The sequence below is a fragment of the Gambusia affinis genome, linkage group LG15 (genome assembly GCF_019740435.1).
Source record: "Gambusia affinis linkage group LG15, SWU_Gaff_1.0, whole genome shotgun sequence".
NCBI lineage: Eukaryota > Metazoa > Chordata > Actinopteri > Cyprinodontiformes > Poeciliidae > Gambusia > Gambusia affinis.
This window is the reverse complement of record NC_057882.1, coordinates 26,065,406-26,083,221: the sequence shown is the minus strand read 5'-3', so window position 1 is coordinate 26,083,221 and position 17,816 is coordinate 26,065,406. Positions and strand designations below refer to the sequence as shown.

The 17,816-nt window shown below is 42.2% G+C and overlaps 1 protein-coding gene across 3 annotated transcripts in view; it reads right to left on the bottom strand.

The window, feature by feature from the left end:
* The window catches only part of jade2 (jade family PHD finger 2), a 150,537-nt gene that overhangs the window by 88,293 nt on the left and 44,428 nt on the right, over nucleotides 1-17,816 (bottom strand). For all 3 annotated transcript variants that reach the window (XM_044140396.1, XM_044140398.1, XM_044140397.1), the window contains exon 4: nucleotides 5,783-5,940. In XM_044140396.1, the coding sequence (XP_043996331.1) occupies nucleotides 5,783-5,940 (158 nt within the window). The remainder of the gene's footprint in view (nucleotides 1-5,782; nucleotides 5,941-17,816) is intronic.

Below are 17,816 nucleotides of genomic sequence, written 5' to 3'. Positions count from 1 at the left end.
ATGTCTAAACTGTCCTTAAAATCAAAGTGCAATCAGTTCCAGCTCCTCCACTGCTAATAGGAAATGAACTGCATCCTTAAAATGAGTGTGAACAGAAAACCTTTAAACCCAATTCAAGTCACGGAATAAGAAAAACACTGGGGGAGAAAAACTGCCAGAGATTCTCCAAATGTCAAGGTTTTCTTCTTCAATTTTAAATATAGCTGAAGCTTCACAATGCATGACATTTAGACAATCCTCCTCCTTCATTATCCTGCAATTTTCCATTTTTCAAGCTCTATCTATCTTACCTCCCCAGGATCTGTTTAGTCTGTGTGTCGCTGAGTTATTAGCAGCTTATTAACTCCACAACCCGGTGAAAGTCTGTGTGTCGCACTAAGAGGCAGAAATAAACCAGAAGAAACCGTTTAATCAGTCACAACTCCTGGATTTACGTTGTGTCTGAACGCTGCAGTCAGCTGAACCAACACCTGAATCCAAACCTTCACACAAACACAAACATTTCTTCTTCTCTGTTTCCAACTAAATCACTGCGACTGGAAGATCCAAACTCCATCCAGAGTTAACATCCAAGACTGATTTACAAACACCTGACAGCTTCACTGGGTTTGTCCTGAGAACAGGCTGGTAGTTGAAGCTGCTCTTCTTGCAGCATGTAGGAGTTGGTGTCCATAAATAGCAACAGTATAAATAAAGCAACTAATTAAGTTATGATGGCCAAGATGCTCTAGTGATCATCAAGTATGAAAAATGAGTTCAGACGGAAACTTCACACTGAAAATGTATCGACTGTCTTTCTGCTGAAGCACTTTGTGTGTTTCAGTCGACGCAACTTTAGTTCTTCAAGTTTTGACTCGTAAAAAAGTTTTTTAGATACAGAAATTTAAACAGCAAGATATGAAACAGCTGGACGAGAGATTAAAGGTTCATTCACAGCAGTCCTGTTCAGTCCACTTTAACCCGACTCCAGTCCGTCTGTCTAGTCAAAGTCTGGTTCGTTTGTTTGGTGTGAACGCTAATCGACCTCTGACCTCTGACCTCTGGTCCTCCAAACCTCGGTCTGGGTTTGGTTGAAGTGAACTCTGGCTCAGTTCAGATGTGAATGTGAACGCCAAGCAGAACAAAGCAGGAAGTGAACTACAGTGCAGGGCATTCTGGGTAAATACAACCAAAGCTAACATGCTAGCCTAGCGCTAGCAGCAGAAATGGCTCCTAAAGAGAAATCCTCCAACACTAAAATCTGACGCCTCCATCTTGTTTCCATCTGGTGGAGAAGGAAGTTGCTCTCAGCGTCTTCAGAGGTTTTTGTCGTTTCCTTCAGTGGTTGATCTACTTTGTCTATGTTATATATTTCTAGATAACAAATACTAATAAACAATGACTTAAATGATACGCAGTGCAAACACAGTTTAACAGTCTCTTCTGATCAGTTGATGCTACTGTGTTACATGTACAGCTGAAATAAAACCTAATATTTTTATGAATGCATTCATACAGTTGTCCCAGAAATGAAATGTTAAAATCTTCTGAAAATGTTTCAGGTTGTGGTCAGAATCACAGCAGGTCCTGCTCAACATGACCACACTCAGCATCCTCTCGTGACGCTAACCCCCCTGCACTCAGGCTTCCAGACGCTTCACCCAAATGTTTTGCACACCACACAAGCTTTCAGAACCAAGTTCTGCATCGGATCCCAGACCGCTGATCGTAACATATATCACTGGTGTCGACCACCAAATTCATCTGGTTATCTTGTGATTTCAGCTGCTGGGAGCTTCACCTCATGAACATCATTCACTTCACAGTTTAACACATGCACTACAGTAAAAATACATCATGTTATCTGCTGTATTTTAACCACTTTTTCATTCTTTCCGTGTGCAAAAACCAAGCCAACTCCGACCGAAGTCCGAGAATACATTCAGCAACTCTGGAGAAATGTAGAATAAAACCCCAAGATAGATTCCGTTAATTTTAAGAAAAAGGACACATCTTCTCATGCGTGTATGTAATTATTTCCATCTCTGGTTCAGAGTCGTCCCTGGAGACAGAAGCTGTCGAATCACCGGCGCAGTCCTGTTCAGTGTTATGCAACAGCTAATTATTTTCACTCAGCCCCCACAAAAACCAAGATCCAGAGGAAGACAGAGAGGAGGAAAGGTGCAGGTGGAGAGTAGGTGATAACACGGACAAGAGAGGAGGAGGAGAGACGAGGAAGAGCAGCGGGACGCCAGTGGGGAGAAGAGAGATTATAAATGTAGATGAAGGGCAGAGTGTAGGAAAGGGTAAAAAACAGGAACAGTGAAGGGCAAAGAGGCAGCAGAGAAAAAGTAAAACAGCGTTTCACATTCAAAGCCTCCCAATAACCAAGACATGGAACCAAATATGGAGAAATGTGAACGATTGTGTCAAAGACAGACGGAGCCCGGAGCTTTTTTCCTCTTCCACAATTTTTAGAGATTATGTCATTACTCAAAAAAAATAGAAACTGTGTCAGCGCCTCCAGCACAACTAAAATGAGGAAAGAGGGATGAAGAGGTGGAGGAGAGGAAGAACAAGATGAGATGTACAAAGAACTGCTCAGCCGCCTGACATTTCTACAGCTTATGAATACATGAACCTCAGTCAGTTATGTGTCTTTCAGCATCTAAGGATGTTTTCACACCTCAGAGTTCAGTAGAATCAGTCTGATTAGAAACCAAAAGGGAAACATTTGTACCATGTGATTCTTTTTCTCTCTGCTTTTGACCAGCCTGTTCCCCTCCTGGCCTGTGGGGGCGCTGCACCAACAACCACTGAAGGAAACCACACAAGAACCTCTGAAGACTCTGAGAGCAACTTCCTTTTTCACCAGATGGAAACAAGATGGAGGCGTCAGATTTTAGTGTTGGAGGATTTCTCTTTAGTCTTTGGCTGAAGACCAGGAGACATTTCTGCTGCTAGTGCTAGGCTAACATGTTAGCTTTGGCTGGATTTACCCAGAATGCCCTGTGATGTAGAACACTTCCTGCTTTTGGAGCGGTCTCTGGTCAAACCGAACCCAGATGGAGGTTTGGAGCACCAGAGGTCAGAGGTCAGAGGTCGATTAGCGTTCACACCAAATGAACCGGGCATATTTGAATGAACCCTAAGATTGAAACTGTTTCAGTTCAAGTTTTTGGAAATGTCAAAAAAATTCCTCACCATGGAGTTATCCTCCAGTTGATCTCATGTTACGCTACGCAAGAGCTCAGTCTGCACTGGTAAAGATTTACTCCTCCTGGACAGCGGAGCTGCATCCTAACTCCAGATGTAGGAGTGTTAACCTTTCACCCCCAGATGGTCAGGCTATGGAATGGTGTTACGGCAGGATTTTAACTTTAGCAACCTAAACTTTATGCTCTTCATTTCAAAATAAACACTCCGACATAAAGACCCAAAGATGAAAAACATAATCAGGCGATAGGTGGATTTTCTGTGAATAATTTGGAGTTTTATTCAACATACATAATAACAGGTGAATCAGAGAATACTGAACCACAAACAGTGTACAAATATTTCTCCAAACTTCGGTTCTATTTTCTATCCAAACCTGTCAGATATTAAAACCATATTTCATATTTATTCCTCTGGTCCAGATGGTGGAGCAACATGGCAGCAATTTAAGAAAAACAGATGGTTCCTGGAAGAAAAGATATTTATTCAACATCTTGTATTTTATTACACCTTAAATAAAATAGACACTGTTGATAGCAGCCTATCACAAAAAACTATTTATCCCAACCGGTTTTATTTAGCTGAATTCATGAGGAAAACATGAATAAAAACGATTTAAAGAGCAATTAGCTGATCATTTCTCACACAACAGATTCTCCTCTAGAGAGGTTTTCTCAAACTAATCCCTAAATTAATTCATTTTAAGTATTTATAATCTGCAGCAAACATTTCTGTTTTGGTTTTCAATTTATCCACCTACCGATTTCACACAAAGATTATAAATATAAACACCAAAACAAGACTTGGAAAGAACAACCTGTAGAAATATTGATCAACACTTTAAAAATAAAGTCTTGCTGTCCAGAAACACATTTAAAAACAAATGTTTGTATTTGCTCAGTAGATTAGATGATTTAATGAACAGAGGAGGAAAAACTAAGTGGGTTCGTCAAGATGACCAGAGAATTAAAATAAAAAAGGGAACCGAAACGGAGGAAGAGTTCAGTCACTCCTTCACTCCAAGTAGAACTTTTTTATTGAAATCAAAGAATTAAAACTTGATAGAAACTCCTGCTTGTTCATGAACAATTATTTGTAACTAACAACATTTAGTGGTAACTCTGTAGAAACAAGCAGCGAATCAATTAATCGGAATAATAATTCATTGTATTTGTTGTTCTGTTTATTTATTTAGGATATTTAAAATGTATTCCAGTTCAAGAGTTAAATGCTCATCAGATGTTTATTGATTGTTGATAATAATGTGTTCTTGCATTATTATTATGTCATTATTATCATTATGTTATTTGAAAATGGTCTCAAAACAATATTATGGTTTATCGCAGTGAATCGTCCAGCAGTATTTGGTACCATGACAAACCTATTCATAAAACACAAATCATTCTTCAAAGGAAAAAACAAGCATTTAAAATTGTTTAAAAACGTTAAAATTTAGTATAATCAGAGTTGCTTTTCGCACCTGCAGAAACTCTGTCACATTTTAACCCACAGAGAAAAACCAACTCAAACTGTAAGTGCCCTGAAATGTGCTCAGTAGAAACGGTTTTACAGAAGCTGCTTCGTGTCTTCAGACGGTAAAAATAATGAAACTCTCTGGGAAATTCATTATTTATTCTGTCTTCCCAGAGCTCTGACTCTGAGTGTGTGGCCTCTCAGTGCTACAAGCATTACCGGCTAGTCTGAGCATTTTCATTAGTTCCTCGAATGCCAGAAAGAAACCACATGGGTATGTGGAGCAGCTGCTGGGAGATCTGGAAGGTCTGCCTTCCTCTGCCAAGCGGTTGGCACATCTGGCAGCCACCTTAACATCTGTATCAGCCTGATTCACGGCGTGCGTGAATCCAAACCTGCTTCCCCTCATGTACCAATCAGAACATTACAAGTTGTGATTCTGATCAGTGTCATTTCTTGCGTGTTTGGTAATTCCACCCGAGTAAATCAGACACAGGAAGCTGGTTTTAAACTCGCTGCAGTTCTAGAAATAAACCTTAGAGGAAGTGGGATTAAAGGTGCATTCACAACAATCCTGTTTCATCTGTTTTCATCCAACTCCAGTCAGTTTGTCTAGAAAATCTGGTTTGGTGAGGTGTGAACGCTAACCGACCTCTGACCTCTGACCTCTGCTCCTCCACACCTCCGTCTGGGTTCGGTGGAAGTGAATTCTGGTTCGGTTTGAATGTGAACACCAAGCGGACCAGAGACCACTCCAAAAGCAGGAAGTGGACTACAGCACAGGGCATTCTGGGTAAATCCAACCAAAGCTAACATGCTAGCCTAGCGCTAGCAGCAGAAATGTCTCCTGGTCTTCAGCCAAAGACTAAAGAGAAATCGTCCAACACTAAAATCTGATGCCTCCATCTTGTTTCCATCTGGTGAAGAAGGAAGTTGCTCTCAGTGTCTTCAGAGGTTTTGGTGTCGTTTCCTGCAGCGCCCCCACAGGCCAGGAGGGGAACAGGCTGCTCTCATGGTTTGCTTGGTTTGACCGTTTAAAGCTTTTGGTCACGTCAGAGTAATTAACCCAACAACCTGAAGCCCTCTAAACGCTCTGGTCTCGATAAAATCCTACCTGACCACGGGTTCTGGGATGGCCTCCAGGTTGGCTGGGACCTGAACCCCCTTCTCCCACTCCTGTCTCCACGGGTCGGACAGAACGTAGAAGTCGTCTGGGCCGAGCTGGGCCGAGTCCGGCAGCTTCATGGCCGTGATGAAGTCTGTCCGAAACACCTGCAGGGAGAGACGGGGAAATGCTGATAACTGACGTAAAAAACACAAATCCACGAGCAGAAAAGTTTTTACAGCGCCGGTTTTACTCTGGTGATGACATCAAATCACTTTTTTACTTTCAGTAATGAGCAGGAAAGGAGAAAACAAAGATTTCTTAGTCTGTAACCAAATGTTTTGACATGTTTAACTTCAAACTATCCATAAAAAAATATTTATTTTAATCAAAACAACCAACTATTGCAATTCCTGTTGTCTGACAAAGTCCAGACTTTCTACCTGGAGCTTGGAAATGATGCAGATTTTCCCTTAAACAGCTTCGTATCTCCAGAGGAAATCCATCTGGATCAATTTTTATTTTCCATTTGAAATAAAAGCAACAAAAACTGTGTACAGCGTAACTGTAAGCAGACAGAACGTTTCGTCTGGGTCCAAATGCAACAGTCAGTCCAACACAATCAGACGAGCTGCATGTGAGAGTTGCAACGGTTCGTATGGAGCCTGAAGCTTCCTGACAGCTCAAACTTACACCTGATAAGGCCTGAAGTGATGCATTTTATTCTGCTTCTCACTGAAAACAGCAACCCGAACAGTTTTACCAACATTTATATCCATATTTCACCTGCCCAACATTATAAATACAAACTACAGACCAATGGGAAGACTTGCACATCAGATCACCACCAGTCACTGATGGCACTTTAAAAGTTAAGTTTTATGAAAAGTTCATTTCTTGCACACTTTTATGTGTTTCTCACCTGCTTCTAAAAACAAACTAACTTAAAAAAAAACCTGGCAGTTTTTTGGCAATAAGTTCATGTTTTTTGGTGACTGGAAAATTAGCTATTTTTAAAGCGTCACATTCAAGCGGCCAGCCCGTTACCTAGCAACCAAAGCAGAGCTTCAGTCCCTTTGGTCAGCTGGTTTTCCTGCTGTATGCCCTGTACAATGGCTGCTGGAAACAAGAGTTTTGTTGCTGACTCATCATTCAGAAACCTTAGTTTCAAAATTCATGGCAATGTCTGAAAATGATAAATATGGACAGTTTAAACCGTTAGCTAAAGGAAAGTGGACCAAACTACCGACTCCATAATGACAAAATGTTTCCAATGAAACATTAGAAACAATGAAGTGAATCAATAAATATACAACAATGAATAAAACCATATTTGTTTTAGTATGCAATGATTAGTAACAAGAGGTGGTTCAGTTTTCTGTTAATTGTGAGACAATACCAATAAATATGTGGTTATCTGCACCAATGGAGCAAAAAGAGAAGCAGGCTCTGACATACTGAGAGGACAAAGGACGGAGGAGGAAGTACTAAAGACAATCATTGCAGTAAAGTGTTGGCATTAACCTAAAAACCTTTAAAGGTCAGCGCAAACAAAGCAGATGTAAATTCAGATGCATGTAAATCCTGCATGTAGGAGGTTTCCTGAAATAAAGCAGGTGTTTATGAGAGCTGGGGCAGAGGCTGTTCTCACACAGGGACCTGCAGCAGCGACACCATCAGCCACGAAGAGAACGGCATCTCCAACACTCACACTAAACACAAGCAGCAGCAACAACAGGACTGAGGACTCTGTTTATCAGCTCCTCATTATCATTTTATTTGCTGTGCCTCTTCAAACTATCCTCTGAATTTCTAACTTCAGGCCATCCACTTATCTTCAGTTTGATGTCAGATCAAGGAGGAGAAACAAATTAGACAAGATAGCAACAACAAGGAGGTTCCAGTGTTACGAAGGCGACCAATGATGCTTCCTGGTGCAGGTTAGGATAGATTGGCCTAAACAAAACATGTTCATTACATTTTTTACATAACATCATTCCTAGATAATCAGTTCTGCCTGTTTTAGGGTCTCTGTCACCTTAAATCCAGATAAGCTGGCCACGCCCCCAACTCAACATTTACACTCACACATGAAAACGGCTGCAAACAGAAGCACAATTATACAACAAGCATTAGTGGAGCCTCCTGCACAACCAAGCAGAATCCAGCCAGTGGTTTCTGGATGGTCAGTTAACAACTAAACTCTTGTGTTTTCCAGCAGCCATTGTACAGCAGGAAAACACGCTGACCAAACGCTGGAGATCAGCTGGGGTTGCTAGGTAACGGCGTAACAATCAGGAAGTTTCTGTAACTTTTAGCATATTGACAAGAAATGGCTAGATGCTTTTTTGGAAGCATTTGAGAACCAAAATGTTCTTAAAGATTTATTTATAACTATTATGCAATTACTTTTAATAAAAACAACTTAAGTTCTCTTCATCTACAGAAAATACTCCCAAAATGTCTGATTTTTACCCACTTTCTTTCCTTCATAACTTCATTTTCAGCAGTCGGTTGTTGGAGGCGCGTTCAGTGATCAGAATAACAGCGTCTGTCCGTCCAGCCGCTCTCCGGTCGAAAAGCCACCAGTGGAGAAGTCAGTGATGATGATTTAAGTGCAGTAAGAAGTGAGATGAGTCACAGTGTATGAAAGGCCTTAATGTAAAAAGCAGCATGGCTGCCTCTGCTGACGGCCAGGCCAACACAAACAAATAATAAACCCCAGGGAGAAGTGGTGTGTGTGACTGCGAGTGTGTGTTCAACTGCAGAACCTGTTCCAGCAGACAGTCCTGTCACTGATAGTGTTGCTGCTCCGCTGCAGGATTTTCTGCGTCTGAGTGCATGTTAGATTTAAAACCGAGGCTGTAATACATCTTTTCTTTCCCCTTCAGCAAAACAAGCAGAAGTGATAAAGACCCGGGGCGACCGGCTCCTCCCTCATCTCTCTCTCTCTCTCTCCTCTCTATCCATCTTTATGCTGCTGCTTTCATATTTTGCTCTCCAGTGGAGAGAAAGAAAAGGAAATAAAGACCAGAGGAGGCAGTAAGTGATGAGAAAACATAAAATCTAAAGTATATTAGGTAGTTAGGAAATAGATGGCGAGAGGGAAAAAACAACGGAGTAATGTGAAACAAGGAGAGCAGCAAAGGAAAAAGAATGGGACGTCAGTATATCAGTTTTATTACTGTGTGTTTGTACAGGAATGGCTGCAGCTAATTAATGTCTAGGAAACTCTATTACAAGCTCCTGCAGTTTTATGTTCTGCCCTCTTCCAGCCTCCCCTGCACACCCTGTTCATCCTTTCCTAAATCACTTCTTACAGACAAAACACTTAGTCCTCCCTCACCGACGGTGACAAGACAGCAGGTTGTTAAAATGAGCTTATTTTACACAATAATACGTAAAAACAGAAACACTTTCCTCCACAAAACAAATCAAGGGGAAAAATCTGCCGCAGCTGATTTGATTTTTCTAACTTGTTTATCTTCTGGAGAGAGTTAACGTCTGTGTTCCACGCAAAGACCAAAACAAAGACATACATTTGGCATCTTTATTGTCACTGAGGAACCGATGAGGAGCCATGAGGCAACAAATGTCGTTTCTGGCTGCTTTCTGCTGGTGGACAGAGACTGTTGCGTAATGAGGCTGAGGGGAACAATGGAAACTCTGTCGGTAATTACTTCAAAAGTGCATTTCGTTTTCCATCCATCACTTGATTTATTTGCAGCTTGAAACATTTTTCCACATCGATCAAACATAATAACCGCGCTGCAGACATGCAATTCAATTTCGCCATTTCCTTGCAGTCTTCCAAATTTTTACAAATCGCAAAGAAGAGATAAAAATGCCAAGTGGATTTTCCAAATCCAACAAAAGATGGAAAGGAACAGCAAATTCCCAACAGAAAATTTACTTAAGTATGCAACTATTTCATCTGTTTGTTGTTATATCACTTGGTGTTTCATGATACTTGTTCCATTTTCAAAGAAATATTAGCTTTCCAAAACTGTAGGGTTAGATCTAACAATGTTATCCTCCGATAACTTCACATTACTTTTCATAAGAATCTTAGCAGCTTCTCAAACTCAAGAGTAAAGAAGCAACCTTTCATTCCTCTATCGGTGCACCAGCTCAGATTAGTCCGACTGAATCCAACTTTAGTCCGGTTTGCTTGTGAAGGTGTGAAAGCAAAATCAGACTGATGTGGACAAAACAGCAAAGATAGGAATCTAAAAACCTCGGTCACGGTGTGACGGAGGAGCCGTCATGAAGTAGGTTTTTTTTTCTAGATGGTGGCTTGATGGAGGCAGTCACATGATGACTGCCTGATGTCATCTGATTAGTACCAGGTGTTTTCTATTAAATTGTGTATTGTATTTTTGTTTACAAGTTTATTTATTTATTTCTGTTATTGTTATTATTCTTATTCTTATTATTTTGTATACTTTAAGAGTTTATTTGAGTTGGAAGTAATCGTTTAGTTCTTGATTGTTTGGAGTGTCTGTGGGCGGAGCCTGTGGCTTTAAAAGCAGGGCTCTGTGCCACAGGCAGTCAGTCTGTGCTTAGACTCACGCTGGAGGTGAGACTGTTGACCCAAATCCGAATAAAAATCCTCTAAAAATGATCTCCGACTTGGACTAGTCATTATGTCCGACTAAAACATAAGAGAACCCCGTCACATATGGTGTCAGAAGTGGGATTATGTCAAGCCGGAAAAGAGGATCTCGTTTGGTGAAGCAAAGATCTGGTCTTCGATCACAATTAAAGATGGAAGAACAGGTGACTGACAAAGCATGGGAAAGCATGCCAACGACAGAGGGATCAGATGAGGAAGGTGAACCAAAGCCTGGCCCCAGTGGATCAAGTGCATCTGGCAGTGAGTTTCTCACTTTGATGAAGGACTTTATGGCAGGTCAGCAAAAGCGAGAGAAAGGGCTCCTGAAGGAACTGCGAAATCTGAGGGTGTCCCTGCAGCAACCACAGCAAGTACTACATCCTCACCTTCAGTCAGGAGTTGGTGCAGAGCAAAGTGATGACGATGATGATGATGATGATGGTGGTCAAAGCCGTCAACCACAGTCAGTAAGTTACACCACTGATCCAAAAATTCCCCCTTATCAATTAGGAGAAGACCTTGAAAACTATCTGTTGCGGTTTGAGCGCATTGCCAAGACCTGGAGGTGGCCAGAGAGTGAATGGGCGTGTCGTCTCATTCCACTCCTTTCTGGGAAAGCGCTGGAGGCCTATGCTGCCATGGATGAGGATCGTGCTCACTGCTACATGGACTTGAAAACTGCTTTGTTAACAAAGTTTGACATCTCACCTGAGACATACAGACAGAAGTTCAGAGCAACAAGTATACCTGCTGGTGAAACCCCTACAGAAACCTACCACCGCCTTAGAGGTCTCTACCGACGATGGATCCGGCCGGACCAGCATTCCAAGGAGGACATCGGGGAGCTCATCATCCAGGAACAACTGCTGAGCATTCTGCCCTCTGATGTAAGGACCTGGGTGAAGGAACATGAACCTACGGATGGTCTGACTGCTGCAAAGTTGGCTCTACAGTACATGAACGCACGGCGAGGAGGAGCAGCACGTTTCTCCAACCCTGTACCGCGACCTGTTCACCCTGGACATCAACGTTATGCCAGAGACCCAAGCCAAGAGGTTAAAGGTACCACCAGTTCTCTGAATCCACCATCTAATGGTAAGCCATTGATTTGCTATTATTGTCAGCAGCTGGGCCACAAGGCTTCAGTGTGCCCAATAAAGAGGACTAAGTTTACTGGGTCCTGCTATGCACCTAGAGTGGAAAATCATGCTGCAGTCAAAAACTTTGAAACTAGAACTCATAAAACTGTGACTGTGAATGGACAGCGGGTGACTGCATTAATAGACAGTGGTAGTTCCACATCACTTATAAAAAAGAGTCTTGTACCTGTTGGATGTGTGAACTATGAAAAGAAAACTGAGATTCTGTGTGTGCATGGAGATTGTCATGTTTATCCAAAAGCAGAAGTGACTGTCATTATTGATGATCAACCATATTTGCTGACTGTTGGTGTGGTGGAAAATCTACCTTTTGATATCATTTTGGGTACTGATTTACCTGTGATGTTTCATCTTTTGGAAGAGGTACAAACTGAGGGGGGCAAAGTTGGCAAAGTTTCTTGTCCTGTGATTACTCGTTCTCAGGCCAAAGAACAAGTTGAGTCCCTACCTGATTTTGATGAGAGTTTGTTTGAGATTCCAAAGAGGCCTAGAAAATCCAGAAAGCAGAAAAAATTTGAGAAAAAGTTAATGCTGAGTGGAAATGTGTCAACAGATTTAACAGTAGATGACATGTGGAAAATACCTGAAAATATTGCTACTTTACAGAAACAGGATGTGTCTTTACAACCTTTATTTGACAGAGTGGAGGAAAAAACTAATGCTAAGTGGAGAGGAAGAGAAACTTTTGTGATAAAGGATGGTGTATTGTATGCTTGTAATGAAAAACAACGGTTGGTAGTTCCAACTTGCTGTAGGGCACTAGTCATGCATTTGGCACACACCATTCCATGGGCAGGGCACTTGGGGCGCCACAAAACATTTATGCGCATCAGCTCACATTTTTTCTGGCCGTCAATGTACAATGACATTAATGCATTGTGTGCTTCTTGCCCCACATGCCAGAAGACTCGTCCTGCTCGGAAATCAGATCGGGCGCTCCTCCAGCCACTACCTGTCGTCTCCACTCCTTTTCGTAAGGTTGCAATGGACATTGTTGGACCCCTAGTGAAGAGTGGGCGTGGTCATCAGTACATCCTGGTAGTATGTGACTATGCTACCAGATTTCCAGAGGCTTTTCCACTGCATACCATTACTGCTCCTGCAATAGTTCGAGTTCTGGTCCAGCTGTTTTCAAGAGTTGGAATCCCAGATCAGATTTTGACAGACCAGGGAACTAATTTCACCTCTAATCTCCTAAAACTCTTTCATAAACAGCTTGGGATCTCAGCCATCAGGACGACACCTTACCACCCGCAAACTGATGGACTGGTCGAAAGGTTCAACCAGACACTGAAAAGGATGCTGCAGAAGTTTGTGGAAGACACTGGCAGAGATTGGGACCGCTGGTTACCATTTCTTCTCTTCGCCTATCGTGAGGTACCACAAGCATCAACCGGGTTCTCCCCATTTGAACTCCTGTATGGGTGGGATGTTCAGGGACCATTAGACCTGCTGAGGAAAAGCTGGGATGCATCAGAGACCTCATCCAGTGCCAAAGGTGTGGTCCAGTACGTGCTACAGATGAGAGATCGACTTACTGAGTACCAGGGAGAAGCTGAAAAGAACCTGCTGCAGGCCCAGCAGAAGCAAAAGAGGTGGTATGACCAGCAGGCACGACAAAGGGTCTTGACTCCTGGACAAAAGGTGTTGCTTCTCCTGCCTTCATCCACCAGCAAGCTTTTGGCAAAGTGGCAAGGGCCCTATACCATCAGCCGACAGCTAGGACCCACCACCTATGAAGTCTACCATCCTGATAAAAAGAAAGCTAAACAGGTTTACCATGTGAACTTGCTAAAGGAGTGGAAGGAACCATCATGTCCAGTTCCAGAAACATCATGCCTGTTGAAGCCAGTAGAGGAGGAAGAAGAAGAGGTTCCCGGCATTGCAGTGATGGCTGAACAGTCAACTCCCAATCTCAGCCACTTAACCTCATACCAAGCCTCACAACTGCAGCAGATCTTCCAGAAACTGTCTCCTCTCTTTTCTCCTAATCCAGGCCGGACCACCTTGATTGAACATGCAATCCGACTGAAAGACAAGCAGCCAATTCGACAGCGTCCATATAGAGTCCCACAGCAGTTGGTAGGACAGCTGCAAGATGAAGTTGAGACCATGCTCAGGTCAGGTATCATTGAACCTTCAAACTCTGAATGGTGCAGCCCAGTGGTCATTGTGTGCAAGAAAGATGGCTCACTGCGGATTTGTATTGATTTTAGAAAGCTTAATGCAGTTTCAGAGTTTGATGCTTATCCCATGCCCAGGGTAGATGAACTGCTGGAAAGAATTGGACAAGCTAAGTTTATTACCACCCTGGACCTCTGTAAAGGGTACTGGCAAGTTCCACTGGAGTCGTCAAGCAGGCAGTATACCGCGTTTCGCACCCCTTCTGGTCTTTTTCAGTTTACCGTCATGCCATTCGGCCTCCATGGTGCTCCAGCCACCTTCCAGCGGCTAATGGACAAAGTACTGCGAGGAAGTGAAGACTACAGCGCGGCTTATCTTGATGATGTAATCATTTACAGCAATAGCTGGGAGGAGCATGTTTTACATCTAGCAAGAGTGTTGGAAAAGATTGAAGGAGCAGGATTGACACTTAACATCTCAAAGTGTGTTTGGGCACAACAGGAGACCAGATACCTGGGTTACCAGCTGGGGAGAGGAGAGGTGCGACCACAGATGGACAAAATAGAAGCGATCCAAAAGTGCCCTCGTCCTCAAACCAAGAAGGAAGTGCGGTCATTCCTGGGACTAGCTGGTTGGTATCGAAGGTTTGTGCCTCATTTTGCTACACTTGCTTCTCCACTCACTAGTTTGACAACTAAAGACCAGAAGAATCCTGTTGTATGGACTAAGGAATGTGAAGCTTCTTTTAATACTCTGAAAGCTCATCTATGTTCATCTCCTGTCCTCAGAAGTCCTGATTTCAGTAAGAAATTTTTGGTCCAGGTAGATGCATCCACAGTTGGCTTAGGAGCTGTCCTGGCTCAAGGAGATCCTGGGAGGAGCAACCCATACTCTACCTGAGCCGCAAGCTGCTACCTCGGGAGGTGAGGTATTCTGTGGTGGAAAAGGAAGGCCTGGCCATTAAATGGGCTCTGGAAAGCCTCAAGTATTATCTGCTGGGCAGAGAATTTGATTTGGAGACAGACCATCGTGCCCTGACCTGGATCAACACTATGAAGGACCGTAACCATCGTCTGACTAGGTGGTACTTGTCCTTGCAACCTTACAAATTTACCATCTGTCATAGGAGTGGAAGACTTAATAAAGTGGCAGACTTTCTTTCTAGGTTGCAATTTAGCCAACCTTGGAGAGGAGAGGGTGGTGTGGAGGAGCCGTCATGAAGTAGGTTTTTTTTCTAGATGGTGGCTTGATGGAGGCAGTCACATGATGACTGCCTGATGTCATCTGATTAGTACCAGGTGTTTTCTATTAAATTGTGTATTGTATTTTTGTTTACAAGTTTATTTATTTATTTCTGTTATTGTTATTATTCTTATTCTTATTATTTTGTATACTTTAAGAGTTTATTTGAGTTGGAAGTAATCGTTTAGTTCTTGATTGTTTGGAGTGTCTGTGGGCGGAGCCTGTGGCTTTAAAAGCAGGGCTCTGTGCCACAGGCAGTCAGTCTGTGCTTAGACTCACGCTGGAGGTGAGACTGTTGACCCAAATCCGAATAAAAATCCTCTAAAAATGATCTCCGACTTGGACTAGTCATTATGTCCGACTAAAACATAAGAGAACCCCGTCACACACGGTTTGATTGAAGTGAACTCTGAATGCAGATGTGAACAGCAAGCAGAATGAAGCAGGAAGTGTTCTACATCACTGGGCATTCTGGGTAAATCCAACCAAAGCTAACATGTTAGCCTAGCGCTAGCAGCAGAAATGTCTCCTGGTCTTCAGCCAAAGACTAAAGAGAAATCCTCCAACACTAAAATCTGACGCCTCCATCTTGTTTCCATCTGGTGAAGAAGGAAGTTGCTCTCAGTGTCTTCAGAGGTTTTTGTGTGGTTTCCTTCAGTGGTTGTTGGTGCAGCGCCCCCACAGGCCAGGAGGGGAACAGGTTGGTTTGGGTCAGAACCACAGCAGATGATGGAGTTCTGGTTTCTAATCAAACCGAGTCCAACTGACTATCATGAGGAAAACATCCTGTGCATCAATGTAGAAAATGCAAAAACAAAACATAAACTGAGTCTTAGAAATTAATTTCTTGTCATCTTTTTATTTTAGTTTATTTTACACAATTTGCATATAATGTGAAGTAACATAAACACTTTTCTTTCCAAAGTGCTGTTGATTCCCTCGTGCACCATGGATTTTACCAGGTAAAATCTGCCATCTTCATGCTAACAGTTTAATTTTACAACTAACCACCTGCACAAAAACAGAACCGTGCTAAAAGTTCTACTGAAATTAATTCAATATTATTTTTATGTCTTGGCTCTCCAGAGTTTATAATTTTATTTCATTTTTAAGGTTAATAAATCTGAGAACTGAAACGTTCCATTCACAAACATCACCTTGACCTTGCTGAACCCCTGACTCAGCTGGTTTTTACGCTGCATGCGGCCGACTACGTGTCTCGTCTTATTACGTGGCCTGACAAGTAACTGCAAGGCAGTAATAAATTAGCACTCTTCACTTCCTCCTGCACTGAACAGAACAGAAACCACACAGGATGACAGCTGAAATCTGACATTTAAAACCAGGAAACACGCATCCAAGTAAAGATAGAACACACACATACTAATGTATACACACACAGCGACAAAAGGAGACAAATACACACCGATACAAGGGACTGAACTGGATTAAACACACACAGAGAGAAAGAGATGTAAGCATTTATATGTATACACAAGCAGAGACACACAACACAGGTCCACCCACTAAATAGACCTTATTATGGTACTGCTGAGTCAGTTTTCTTAAACCGCAGCGATGGCACTTTAAATGCTTTCAAAGGCTAAAAGATCCTGAAAACAGGCTGGTTCATGTTTGGCTTTAAGAAGGATGAGAACCCTGACACCAAGAGAAAGGTGATGCTTACCTGTGACTTCCTGCTGTTATTACTCTGCAGACTGTCCAGTTACATGCATCATTTATAATAGACCCAATAAAGAAAAAGGGACAAAAACGTAAAAGGCAAACGATTTCAACAAATCGTGTCGGTTGGTTGGTTTTCTTGTTTGGTTGATTGTTGGTTTCCTTGTTTGGTTAGTTGTTGGTTTTCTTGTTTGGTTAGTTGTTGGTTTTCTTGTTTGGTTGGTTGGTTTTCTTGTTTGGTTAGTTGGTTGATTGTTGGTTGTCTTGTTTGGTTAGTTGGTTGGTTGGTTTTCTTGTTTGGTTAGTTGGTTGATTGTTGGTTGTCTTGTTTGGTTAGTTAGTTGGTTGTCTTGTTTGGTTAGTTAGTTGGTTGTCTTGTTTGGTTAGTTAGTTGGTTGTTGGTTGTCTTGTTTGGTTAGTTAGTTGGTTGTCTTGTTTGGTTAGTTGGTTGGTTGTCTTGTTTGGTTAGTTAGTTGGTTGTCTTGTTTGGTTAGTTAGTTGGTTGTCTTGTTTGGTTAGTTAGTTGGTTGTCTTGTTTGGTTAGTTGGTTGGTTTTCTTGTTTGGTTAGTTGTTGGTTTTCTTGTTTGGTTAGTTGGTTGGTTTTCTTGTTTGGCCAATTGCTCAGTTGCCTCTTGGAGTATCAGCGGGTTTCTCATTGGATCTCTCTAGGTGAGGAGCAGGAGTTTGTCCGATGGTTAGTTATCTCTTGCAGGCTGTCTGTTTATGGGCTGAGAAATGTGAAACGTTTTGATCTTGTTGACTGTTTTTCTATAAAGTATGTTGGAATGACTCGGCTGGAAATGAAGGTTTATGATTGTCTTCAAACTGTGATCACACAAACTCAACTTACTTGTTTCTGAAGGTACAGCATTTTGGTTAATATCTGTTATTTTAAATCTGACTACCTAGAGCATCTTAGTTTTATGGACTGTAAGAATGAAACTGCACAAGTATACCTTCTGCCAAGAAGAGAAATCTGAGGCAAAAAGGGATCAAACAGTAAAATTGGAGTGAGAAAGCACAATAAAAAGAAATTAGAATAGCAAAAGAGGAATTAAAGAAATGGAAGGGCAAGAAAGAGGAAGGATTTGTTTTGTCCTCTGGGCATCATGGCTACCTGGCTCTCCACAGTGCGTCATGGCAGATGTCAGCTCACAGAGAGAAGAGGATAATTTTAGCAGCCACATCACAGCACGGGCTCTAATGATTGGCTGCTTG